The sequence below is a fragment of the Polyodon spathula genome, chromosome 4 (assembly GCF_017654505.1).
Source record: "Polyodon spathula isolate WHYD16114869_AA chromosome 4, ASM1765450v1, whole genome shotgun sequence".
NCBI lineage: Eukaryota > Metazoa > Chordata > Actinopteri > Acipenseriformes > Polyodontidae > Polyodon > Polyodon spathula.
In genome coordinates, this window is record NC_054537.1 from 94,470,490 (window position 1) to 94,484,239 (window position 13,750).

Sequence of the window (13,750 nt, forward strand, 5' to 3'; positions counted from 1 at the left end):
CCTTTTTTATAATATAAATGAAAAGGAAAAGGTTACAGAATATTGTACCTATTTTATTATTCACCTGCTCCCAGGTGAAGAGTTACAGCACACATTTGTAGAGAAATGACCTGTGCAAATACCTTCCAATGTCATGTTCCCAGATCCGTTCTGAAAGCGATTAAAAATGTAATCCAGGAAAAACTCAGCTTCCGGTAGCCCATGAACACGTATGCAGTCCCCCACGAGAACGTGGTAAATGACAGTCCCAAAGACATGAAGGCTGTCTGCAGATTGATTGCCAGGAGAAACTGTGCTTTCTTCAAGGATATGCTCTGCATCCACACAGGGCTGGGGATGCAAACATTACAGTAATGAGAGACAGGCACTGACATCCTGTACAGCACATTGATGATTACACTGATGCAGTTACTAATCCTGTACAGCACATTGATGATTACACTAATACAGTTACTGTAGATAGGCAAGGATAGTCTAAAGGTTTTCTGTGGGTATAATACTGTATATTCCAATACTGTTTGAAATATACAGTTTCCTGGGGGTGAATAAGTCAATTGTAACTGTATAAAAACTAGCAAGAATGTATTTGCAGTCAGGAGCAGTCCAGTTATCAATCTGAGTAATTTATGGCTTCTTTTATACAGCAGCAATTATTTTAATTCCTTTCTGAAAACCTGCCTTTGCCTTTGCACTTCCTTCAGGCCCATTGCATTCATTAAAACCCAGCCAATCAGAAACAAGGGCTCCTGACCTAGATTCTTGGATAGTGGTGTGACGTGTATGTACAGGAGCTTCATTTACTCAGAAATATATACTGTACTGTACTGTTCTGCAAATCATATAATAGGTCTATAAAAAATGTGTTAAATACCTCCCTGATTGTAAAATATGAACCCGAAATCAACACCTGTTTGATTGATGGGACACCAAGCTGATTATTTTAAGTGCAGTAGAGATCAAGGTCTTGCATGTGTATATATAGATATTGTGCAGTTACAGCACAACAGTGCTGGCCGATCCCCTACCTACCTGATCTTTGCCCGCTGCTAGGTTATGGCTCTGGATTTTATAGAGCAGATCATGCAGTTCACTCGGCCTCAGGTCAAAGCTGTGTCCCACACTGCTGTTTGCGCTGATGCTTTGAATGAAGTGATCTGTTCCCCTGGCCCATTGGTTTTCCATTATAGCAGCGCAAGCTTCTGAGGGATCATTCAGGTAATAAACTAAACCAGCAGCAACCTTGAAGAAGTCCTCTGAGTGAAAACCGCTGGCTGCACTGGAATTCTCTCTTGCAAGATGAAGCAGATCATTGGAAGAAAGACACTGTGGAAACAAAGGGTCATTGAACAAGGTGAATTCGAAGGTATCCACAACCACACGGAAAGATCGTGCGTTTAACCCAATCAGACCTCATGCTCACTAAATAATGGTATCTATTTACTTCCATTGCCGAAGGGCTGACTAGGTATGAAATGTATTATTATTATTATTATTATTATTATTAATATTATTATTATTATTATTATTATTATTATTTTTATTATTATTATTATTATTAACAGGAGTAACAGTAAAAACAGACATTAATTACACAACTGCAGTTAATATCAATTTCTGAAACAGATAGCTGAAGTTGCCAAAAGTTTTTTGTATAAATTAATTAAACACGACCGCCGTCCCTGCTCAGCGCTGCAGCTATGAGGCTGCTCTTTAAACACGACCGCCGTCCCTGCTCAGCGCTGCAGCTATGAGGCTGCTCTTTAAACACGACCGCCGTCCCTGCTCAGCGCTGCAGCTATGAGGCTGCTCTTTAAACACGACCGCCGTCCCTGCTCAGCGCTGCAGCTATGAGGCTGCTCTTTAAACACGACCGCCGTCCCTGCTCAGCGCTGCAGCTATGAGGCTGCTCTTTAAACACGACCGCCGTCCCTGCTCAGCGCTGCAGCTATGAGGCTGCTCTTTAAACACGACTGCACTGGTATGATGCTACTCTCTATCTCAGCTTCATGATAACATGCTGCTGACTTGCATCTTCCTGCCCTTTTAATAAAATAAGCTACAGAATTGTCTATGTTGGTTTTGTAAAGGCATTGCTAAATGAAGACAAGGTGAGTAAAGAACATGCATATTTCACAAAGTGAATCCTTTAAAGTTCCCAGTGTGTAATAAAATGAAGAATGCTTCCTGATACAACAAGCCCATACTCAGACATATAATCTCAAGGTCTTCCTCCCATGTGGCAATATAGTTGCAAACACATTTTTTGAGGGGGACTAAAAAAAAAAAAAAACTCTGGCATTCAGTCCTGGGACTCAGCGCTGCAATGATTCACTGTGCCACTTTGCTCAAAAGAGACAACTTCCCAACGTTTCGGCATATTTAACATGCCTTTGTCCAGGGAAAGTGTTTTTGAAAACAAACAGTGGATGTACATATAGGCTCTTGGTGGCATGGTAACTGCACTCACATATTTCTATTTAAATCTATTATTTACTAAGTAGTTAATCATGTAACAATCTACTACTCCTTTGTATTTAAACCTTCAAGCATCATGGTATTGAGTCTATTTATTCATGCATTTTCATTTATTCTTCTGTATTGTACGTTATCTAATTTATTTCTTCTAAAACCACAAATTGCAGATCATTCATGTTATATTTCTTTGTTGTAAAGTGTTGATCTATTGGTTAATTTGTCTTTTTCTCTTATGTTTAATAGGTGAGTCGTATTATTTTATATAATGCTGTCCCTCATATATACAGTGTTTAATTTTATTACATTTTTGACAAAATATACCATAAGCAAGGTGGCTGGTGTTGTAACTGTAAAATTACAAAAGTAGGAACATCTGTCATGTGAAATAGACCACATAAAACAACCTTCCTTATAAAGAACTCCCCTCCTCATTAAAGAACTACATCTTGGCTTGACAAGTACTTGAGATTGTCATCTTCTGGTAGAAAATGGACATTAGCAGCACCTCAGTGACCTGACACTGTCCTTGCAAACTAATGAGAGCAGCAACTCAGTGACCTACACTGTCCATGCAAACTAATGAGAGCAGCAACTCAGTGACCTACACTGTCCATGCAAACTAATGAGAGCAGCAACTCAGTGACCTACACTGTCCATGCAAACTAATGAGAGGAGCATCTCAGTGACCTACACTGTCCATGCAAACTAATGAGAGCAGCAACTCAGTGACCTACACTGTCCATGCAAACTAATGAGAGCAGCAACACAGTGACCTACACTGTCCATGCAAACTAATGAGAGCAGCATCTCAGTGACCTACACTGTCCATGCAAACTAATGAGAGCAGCATCTCAGTGACCTACACTGTCCATGCAAACTAATGAGAGCAGCAACTCAGTGACCTACACTGTCCATGCAAACTAATGAGAGCAGCATCTCAGTGACCTACACTGTCCATGCAAACTAATGAGAGCAGCACCTCAGTGACCTGACACTGTCCATGCAAACTAAGCTTTGGTTTAAGTTTTTGTACATAACTTTTTATTGTAAAATTTGTATATGGCACATGTATTACAGGGGTTGAAAATGTTTACTGTGCAGTGAGGCTGACAGGCAGCAAGTTCCAAAATAAACAACTCTCTAACAGAATGTTCCAAAGACAATCCGACCCGTACGCCCACGACTAAACCCAACAGTTCAATGATCTACTACTGTACATATAAAACAAAACTGCTCTGGACAAACAATAAGAACTAAATCATTCAGCAGGATATCCAAACGTTTCCTCATTGCAACACTCTGTACAAGAGGCTGCCAAGCACAGACATACAGCGAGAAACAAAATCAATACATTCTCTCCCACCAGGGGTGTCCAGTCTCGGTCCTGGAGGGCTATTCCACCCGAGGGTTAACAGGTGAAATGAGATCATGAACTGCTTCGGTGTCTGGATGGAGGTTTAATTGTTTCAATAAAACAATTCAGAAGAGGGTTGGAAACAAAGGCCAGGAGTGGAAAAGGTCAACTTTCACCACCCTTGTTTTTCTACTATTCCCGATAACAACTGATCCCTCTGGTATGGTATTTATCAAACCAATTACTGAATCAGTGTTGAATGCAACGTTACAGAACCACCCCAAAAAAAGCAATACCACTGGGTTATCATGACTATTCCAGAATATTACCCTGAATAAACATAAGCAGAACCATTAACAAAGAACTACAGGGGTGTCCAAAGTTAGTTGTTGTATTAGTGCTGTACAATATAATATGTGGGAGCAGGTTTCATAGGGAGGGGTTACCACTTTCTATGTGATATAAAAACACCAGCACACTGTCTGCAGTTCCTATTTAGCACACTAAAGAAGACACTAGCCGAAATGTCCACTTGACTTAGTTTCTTATTCTTACCTTAGCTAATATTTCACTACTGCATTAGAACAGAACCTAGTGCTACCACTACCCCTTGGTAACATATCCATTGCTTTGCCACTGCAGTGGCTCTGCATTACGAACGACAATTATTTCAGACTACCCAATCTATGCAGGTTAAATGTCATTTAATTGCTTTTTTTAATGTATTTTTTACAGACCCCCCCCCCCCCACACACACACACACACTATCTGATGGTGTTTGCAATACTTCCTCATGCCACTCAAATCAGGTGATAGTGTGACCTTTCAATTCTGCTAGCCCAAGCTACTCTTCATACTGTATATGGCGATTACAGAGCATAGCTGCAGCTGACAGAGTCGAAAGGCTACAAAGTCACTTGATCTGAATGGAGTGTGGAAAGCTGTTTGTCCCACCTCTTAGAATTCTCTAGACAAGCTCAAACATAATTTAAGAAACTCAGCAGAACCCAGAACCAAACAAACACTTTGCAAAAGCAAGGGGAATGAAAAAAAGCTATTACAAACACTATGCAATAGCAAGGGGAATGTAGAGCAGCTATTACAAACACTATGCAATAGCAAGGGGAATGTAGAGCAGCTATTACAAACACTATGCAATAGCAAGGGGAATGTAAAACAGCTATTACAAACACTATGCAATAGCAAGAGGAATGTAGAGCAGCTATTACAAACACTATGCAATAGCAAGGGGAATGTAGAGCAGCTATTACAAACACTATGCAATAGCAAGGGGAATGTAGAGCAGCTATTACAAACACTATGCAATAGCAAGGGGAATGTAGAGCAGCTATTACAAACACTATGCAATAGCAAGGGGAATGTAGAGCAGCTATTACAAACACTATGCAATAGCAAGGGGAATGTAGAGCAGCTATTACAAACACTATGCAATAGCAAGGGGAATGTAGAGCAGCTATTACAAACACTATGCAATAGCAAGGGGAATGTAGAGCAGCTATTACAAACACTATGCAATAGCAAGGGGAATGTAGAGCAGCTATTACAAACACTATGCAATAGCAAGGGGAATGTAGAGCAGCTATTACAAACACTATGCAATAGCAAGGGGAATGTAGAGCAGCTATTACAAACACTATGCAATAGCAAGGGGAATGTAGAGCAGCTATTACAAACACTATGCAATAGCAAGGGGAATGTAGAGCAGCTATTACAAACACTATGCAATAGCAAGGGGAATGTAGAGCAGCTATTACAAACACTATGCAATAGCAAGGGGAATGTAGAGCAGCTATTACAAACACTATGCAATAGCAAGGGGAATGTAGAGCAGCTATTACAATGACATTTGAAGCTGCTTACTCTTATTTAATGCAGCCAGTCTGTAACCTGTACATACCATGCACGGAAAAAAAAAGTCAAACTTACTAAATTATTTTTTTTTATTAACTCTACCATGCTATTTATTTATTTAGTCTTAACATGCAAAGGTTTATATAAAATCTTAACCAAATATTGAATGTACTGTACAAATATTGAATTAACTGTGCATGATAATGTGCTAAACAGAATAAATAAAGAGCACATTCCTTCGTGACTGGAGTTCAATTGTGAGTGCACAACTCAGCTCATTCAAAAAATGAGGCATGCGTTTCTGTATACCATCAGGATACCATGGAGCGAAATTTGCCATGACATTGCCACAAGAGCTTGTGAGATATATATTATTGCATGACCCATAAATTACTCTATTTATACCTTATAGGGGTTCCCAATGTAAAGTACGGTATTAAATAATATAACAGAATATACATACATACACTTATACATATATATATATATATATATATATATATATATATATATATATATATATATATATATATATTATATCAATAGATATATAACTATATAGTCTGATCAACTTGTTTGAGAACAAACTCCAAAGCCTGAGAAAATACAAAATCAAACAACATTAAGTTGCTCAATGAATGTATATATCTTTTTATATATTTATTTTACTTGTTAGATATTTATTTCTGAAATAAACCATTAAAAATACAGAATTGACACGTTCATGCCATATATGGCTTTTGAAGGTGATTAAGAAAGCAAGTCATGAATTGAACATGAATTGAACCATAAAAGACATTTAGTATAAAAAAATAACAATTTCTAAGTGGTTTTCTATCAGGCACATATGAAAGCGCTACATAAAAACGTTACTATAAAAAAAAAAAAAAAAAAAAAACATCTCTACCTGTATTGACGTATTTAATTAAAAAATTAAATACAGTAAAGGAAAACACACATACACAAACAAACACTTTTTTTTTTTTTTTCAGAGTGCACACGAACCCGACAGATCGCAGTGTTAGGCAATAAGTGCTTCGTTGCAGACGGACAAGTGGACCTCGACCCCTCTGCAGCTCTAGAAGGGACAATTAACAGCGAGAAAAAATCAAAGTTTACCTTTCCACACGACACACCGAGACAGTGCACACGCTTCTCCAAGATATTTAAAAAAGAGCCCACAGCACTGTCGCTCAGAAAGGACTCCCCTGGAGACAGCCAGGCCACCACCTTCTGAAAAAGCTCTTCTCTGGGGGCTAAAGCACTCCAGCATGAGGCAAAGCCCAGGCACAGTAAAACCACTTTCAGCAGCATTCTCAGCGAAGACCTGCGCTGTTACAGGGAAACTGAGCGAAAGATTATTATTATTTGTTTTGTTTTGTTAGTTTTTTTTATGAAGGGATACGTTTTGAAAGGAAAGTGTCTTCCTTTGGGGTTTCTGCTGAAAAGAGACCTAGCGACTTTTGAAATGGATTTTGTTCCTAAAGCTCATGATTGAGTATATCTAATCTACAGTCTTTCCAAGCTCTTTGATTGGTTCAGAACGGATTTATGCTTCTTCACCATTCCATAAAAACATGCAGGTCTGCAGCATTCCCTTTGATTGTGACACAGCAGGACCCTGCATCTTGCTATATAGCACACACACACACACACACACACACACACACACACACACACACACACACACACACACACACACACAAACACACACCCCTCCCCCTTTTAACTGCTATACAGTCCACAGCCCTACCCAGGTGTGGCCAGCAGGGTCACTGTAGATTTTATAATGTGGTGATGCTACTACACAGTAGGGTATATTTTTAAAGCAGTTATTCCACTCTTCTAAATTACTGTAACATCAGCAATGTGTCAGACAGAGGCCAGGCTATGCAGGGCTACAAATCAGAATACAGTATCTTGCTAGATTTCATATTCACTCATTTTCACTGTATGCCCTTCATGTAAAGGTGTTGATAGCCACAGATTGGTTTATTAGATCATTTTACAGAACTGCAGGAAGAACCCTGGAAGCAGACATGTGCACTGGAGAGCATTGTAAAGGACTGTTTGCTTAACATCGCAGGACGTAATAGATGTGCTAATGGCCCTATGGTCCATAACAAAGCCTGTTAAAAAGCACAATATGCATTTACATTTGAAAAAGGCTATTCCTGTCTTCATATTTACATACAGTACAGTAGGATTTTTGTGTGTTTAATTGTGTAACTTTAACCCTCCCCTCCTGACTCAGCTGTGCTGTTACTGACATTATTAGAGCAGGTACAGTACACAGAGCCCTATCTAAACAATAGCTCTGGATTTCTTGATATTTGAATACAAGCTTAGTTGAAACTTAAGTCTATACTGTAGGCCGATCAACTCAGCCCCCTTCTAGAATGACTTCATCATGTATTATTGAGTGCTTGCAGTTATGGAAACATTTAGCTTATTAACACTGGAAGCTTCAATTCTTTGAACGCTAATGAAGGATCTGACACACTGTTATAGTTCTTGATGTCTTTATACAAGAATGATTTCCATGTCATTCCCAGTGTGCTCCAGCTATTGTGATGAGGTTTGGACCTATTAACTCTGGCTCTGACATCACCACAGTGTGTCAAAGATTCAGAAACGTGTGGATTTCAACTCTGACATCACCACACAGTGTGTCAAAGATTCAGAAACGTGTAGATTTCAACTCTGACATCACCACACAATGTGTCAAAGATTCAGAAACGTGTAGATTTCAACTCTGACATCACCACACAGTGTGTCAAAGATTCAGAAACGTGTGGATTTCAACTCTGACATCACCACACAATGTGTCAAAGATTAAAAAATGCATGGATTTCAAGAATTGTGATGCTTCCTATCTGATATATTCCTGTCTGATTAGATACTGTAAATAATTACCAGTGAGTTGCCAGTTGTTATTACTGTAGCTTTTATGGGCATTTAGGCTGACTTTAACCCTTATCACATGACAGGTTGGCATGGATTTCACAGGTGAACTTGATAACCCAGGAAGGTTCCTGTAATCTGTTGCTTTAAGCCAGGTTTCTGTGACTTTGAGATTGAGACACATTCCCAGAACTCAGCTGAATAAGCAGTGAACAGACAGTGGACAAACAAGTGTGGAAGGTGTGGATAGTGGCGATGTTTTATAATGAAGCCAGCTACAGCACTATGCAGGGATTGCGAATATACATCTTCACTAAAGGGTCTGCGTTTCAGCTGTCAAGTGTAAATGAACATATCAGCAGAGTCAGGAACTAACTGCTTCAAATCTTTTGGAAGGGTAATGAAGATCAACTTGTCTGTCTAAAGGTGTTGCTCATTACAGCCTCAAGGCCATCCTGTTTAGCTTACAAAAAAAATGCTGGTAGCTTTTAATTTAAGGGGTAAGTAAGGTATATATATAATATATATATATATCATATTATAATATATATATATAATAGATATATATATATGATTATAATATATATATAATATATATAATGGGGTCTTTTTACACGTCATTACAGATTTATTACTGATAGATTTGATATAGCAAGAGCATCATCCACTTAAAACCTACAGCTATGGCCAAAAGTTTTGCATCACCTAGAATTTTAGGATTGAGATACAATTAAAAAAAAAAAAAATTGGATAATTTGCACCAGATCTCCAGAGTAATAATCATGCAATATACACACTACAGTGCTCTTGATATTTCTAGCAATCACACTTGGTAATGATTTCTGTTCAGTTTTCAAGCCTAAAATTTGATTTTTAGATGAATGCAGTTTTCATGGTTGTGCATTTAAATATGTTATAAACTGATGGTTCCATGATTTCACGTACATATTTTTGAAATACAATTATACAATTAAGTGGGTTGGTGATTCCCAGTCCTTACCTAAAATATACCTTTTCCGCTAACAGAATGCATTATGCTACATTAATTATTTTAATTAATTTCAATGTGAAACCACGGAGCCATCATCATTTATAACATATTTAAATGCACAATAATGCAAACTGCATTCACCTACCTGTAATTAGGCTACTTGAAAACGGAACAGAAATCGTTCTGCACGTACCTTACATATGGTTAAGCGGTGTTCTTTTTTCACAGCATATAGTGACAGTCCTAGCTGAACTGTTTAGCTGTCACTCGCTGAAGTTGATTTCATAGGAACAAAAAAAAATCTAGATTTCGGTTACTGACGCTTCATAGAACATTTTTTTTTTTTTTTTTTTAATCCCCTTAATATGATACTCGTCTATACCAAATATGTCATTTACATTGTTTTAATTGCAAGTTTAACGAAACATGTTAAACGTACATATACGGCACTAAAGACGCACACGCTACAGTTGCGCTCAAGGAGATCACCGGAGCGCCGTCTAAGAGTTAGCTGCAGAACGAAGGCTCTCACAGCGTAGCTCACGCATGGTAATGCTGCGTGCGCAACTCGTAATTTACGCAGTGTTTCACTGAACCGCAACACACACCTACCACGTGACCATACCCCACGACCCTAAGGTTTAGGGTTAGATTATTGTTGTGTATTTAAAGTTTTGGCCAATACCCCACTGAATACCCCACTGCTAAAGAGGGACGTCCTCACAGTAGCATATCGCCATTTCCAAAATCGAAGGTCAGCTGGGGACACGACCTGGAAGGGTAATGGTTGTCATTCTTTTCAGGGAACCAGGGTTATGGTAATAACCTAACGTTCCCTTTCAAGTGGAATGACAACCATTAACGAATGGGAATCTGTACCAAAGCTGTCTTGGCTCCAGATTACCGACAGTACAGCCCCAAAGCGATAGCCTCAGAGCCCTCATAACACCTAAGGGCAGGCCTCACTCGGTTTGCAACATCAAGGCGGTAAAAACATACAAAAGTCTGACTACCTGTCCATGTAGCAGCATTGCAAAGCTCATGCAAGAAGGCGCCATGAAAGAGAGCCCACGAAGTTGCTTGGACCCTGGTAGAATGGGTCGTAATGTCCTCCAGCATGGGGGAGTCTGTCTGTTCATACGCCAAGCGTATGGCATCGGACACCCGGTGCGCTAGACGTTGCTTCGACAGGACTTGACCTCTAGAGCGGGACCCAAAGCAGACAAACAGCTGGTTGGACTGTCTCCAGGACGTTGTCCTATCCAGATAACAGCGCAGAGCCCGGACCGGGCAAAGCGTGTGCTGTCTGCAATCCTCCTCTGACTCATGCGGGGGAGGTCTGAAAGCTTCCAAAACCACTGGTTGGTTAATATGGAATGAAGAGACCACCTTTGGCAAAAAGGCTGGATTAGTTCTTAATGTTACCTGTGAGTCATTATCAGTGAAAGCCATACATGTGTCATCGATAGACAGTGCATGAAGCTCACTTACTCTTCTGGCAGACTTACGTGGCTATTAAAAACACCACTTTAAGGGAAAGAGGGCGCAGCTCTGTTGAGGCCATGGGCTCAAATGGGGGACCAGTAAGGACCCCCAGCACCAGCTCCAGATCCCACTTAGGGACCATGCTTCTCATCGGAGGACGGAGCCTCCAGGCCCCTTTAAGAAATTGCACTGCCAGGAAGTGTGCCCCAGCAGGCACAGAGTTAATTTTACTGTTGCTCACCGATATTGCTGCCAAGCAGACCTTCAGAGTAGATGCAGATTTTCCAGCATGAAACAGGTGTTGTAAGAAGGTTACAATTACCTCAATAGGGCAGGTCACAGAGTCGTGACCCCCAGCAATGCACCAGTTTTGGAAAAATGAGGGAATGCATACAAGAGCCCCTGTGGCCAGGAGTGAGCTAGTGCATCTTCTACCAGGGGGCCTCCGTCTCTCTCCCTAGAGAACCATAGAGGGCAATGAGTGGACTCGGCTGTGGCGAAGAGGTTGACTTGTGCAGTACGAAACCTCTCCCAAATTTGTTTCACCACCTGAGGGTGCAGTCTCCACTCCAGCTGTCTGGAGTTCCTCTGGACAGGAGGTCTGCTGCTCTGTTGTCCACACCAGGGAAGTGAACTGCCCTGATGGAACGTAAGTTTCTGTAAGTCCAAGACAGGAGTCTGTGCACCATGGTGAAGGCCAGGTGAGCGCAGGCCGCTTTGGTGGTTTATGTATGCTACCACTGTCCTGTTGTCCGTCTGGACTAGCACGTGTTTGTGCGCTAACTGCTTGCAAAAATGAGAAAGCGCCAGGGCTACTGCTTGCAGTTCTTAGGCATTTATATGCACTTGCTGCCAAAGTCACTTCCACTGACGTCGTATTCCCCTCCCATTCCAGACCGCTCCCCAGCCCAGGTTGGAGGCATCCATAGTGACAACTTCTCTTCTGTGACGGGAGATCTGAAGTGCAGATTGCAGGGGCGGAGCCACCACTCCAATGTCTTCTGACATTGTCTGGACACTCGCACCAGCTGGTGTCGATCGCGGACCAGGTGCACCTTGAGCGTATTCACCCATGCTTGAAGCAGACGCATTCTCAGCTGCCCTAGGGAAAGGATTTTCGAGGCAGCTGCCATCAGCCCCAACAAACTTTGAAACATTCTGACCTGTAGAAGAGCATCCTCTCTGAATCCTGTCTTCCGACAGTGAGGCAAGCATGCTCACAGAGTTCAGTTTGATCCCCAGGAACACTGTGGACTGAGACGGTACGAAGTTGCTTTTCTGTTGGTGTATGGAGATCGTTAACTTTGTCACATGATCTTTGACCTGTCTGTTGTGCGACTCGGCACGTACTTTGGAACTCGCGAAAACTAGCCAATCGTCCATGTAGTTCAAGATCCGAATACCCTGCAGCCTGAGTGGAGCCAGTGCTGCATCCATGCACTTGGAAAATGTGTGGGGTGCCAGAGAGAGGCCAAACAGAATTCTATGCGTTGCCTTGAAAGGTGAAGCATTTATATTTTCTGTGCACAGGACAGATCGGGACATGGAAGTAGGCGTCTTGCAGGTCGATCAATGTGAACCAGTCGCCTGGCTGGACTTGACTGGAGGATATGCTGTGTGGTCAAGATGTTGAACTACCTTTTTTTGAGGAACTGTCACAGAGACGGCCGAAGTGGGCGGTGTCAGAACCAGGAAAGAATGAAATACACAGACAGGACGGATGAAATGAAATGATGGTGGTGCTTTCTTGTGCCGGTTTATTGTAAAATAAAACAGTTGAACCAACAGAAACAATAGGACATGGCACTCTATGCCAAAGTAAACAGACAAACAAACACGGTGAGTTAAATAAACAAGTATCGTGCTGGTCCCACCAGCACGCAATAGCAATTGAAATTCAAACTCTCCTACTCTCTCTCCCGTTCTCCACTCACCGAACACTCCACCGTGAGTGGGTGAAAACATGTTGTTTTTATGCAGCTGTTCTAAGACCCAACTGCTAATCAATCATTCATTTGGAGTCTCAGTACAACTGCACGTGAATTAATAAAGTACAATTCCCCGTGCTCACATATTACATTTTACTTGCATGTGAAGTGCTGTGCAATCCTCGTGCCTAAATACAAATATACATTTTAAACACTCGTGTCACACAGACCTGTTTATATCCCGTGTACCAATACACCAACATTAAACACACAATATATAACAGAAAATACACACAGGGGCGGGCACTTCGTCACAGGAACATATTGAGGACTCTAAGGTCCAGAATAGGCTGGAAACCATCGTCCCTCTTGAAGTACCTGGAGTAGAACCCGCTGAGGGCATCACTTGGGTTTACCAAGCGCACATCATGCTTCTGTTGAAGATTGGTGATCTCCTGTTGAAGAAGAATCCCGCACGCTGGTTCGACGGTGGTGAGGAGCACATCCTTGAAGGGTGGCGGGCCTAAGCGGAATTGTAGAGTGTAACCATGTCTCATAGTCAATAGCATCCAGCAGTCCTGGGTGCAGCCTTGCCATGGGTCGTGTCCAGTGGTCAGTCCGGTTGTGAGGAGGGAAGGTGGCAGCTGGAGCCCCTCAGGGTCGGTCTCCCTTGGGCTTGGGAGGGGGCACATCTTTTTTAGGCCCTGGCCTCGGTCTCCAGCCGGAGAAGGCTGGCTGAGA

General features: G+C 41.4%; 1 protein-coding gene across 1 annotated transcript in view; it reads right to left on the minus strand.

The window, feature by feature from the left end:
- slc39a4 (solute carrier family 39 member 4) overlaps positions 1–7,323 on the minus strand; it is a 21,761-nt gene extending 14,438 nt beyond the window's left edge. The window contains exons 1-3 of the mRNA XM_041249162.1: positions 6,821–7,323; positions 1,030–1,323; positions 123–330 (exon numbers count right to left, since the gene is read on the minus strand). Of these exons, the coding sequence (XP_041105096.1) occupies positions 123–330; positions 1,030–1,323; positions 6,821–7,015 (697 nt within the window). The 5' untranslated portion in view covers positions 7,016–7,323. The remainder of the gene's footprint in view (positions 1–122; positions 331–1,029; positions 1,324–6,820) is intronic.
- Positions 7,324–13,750: the final 6,427 nt, after the last annotated feature.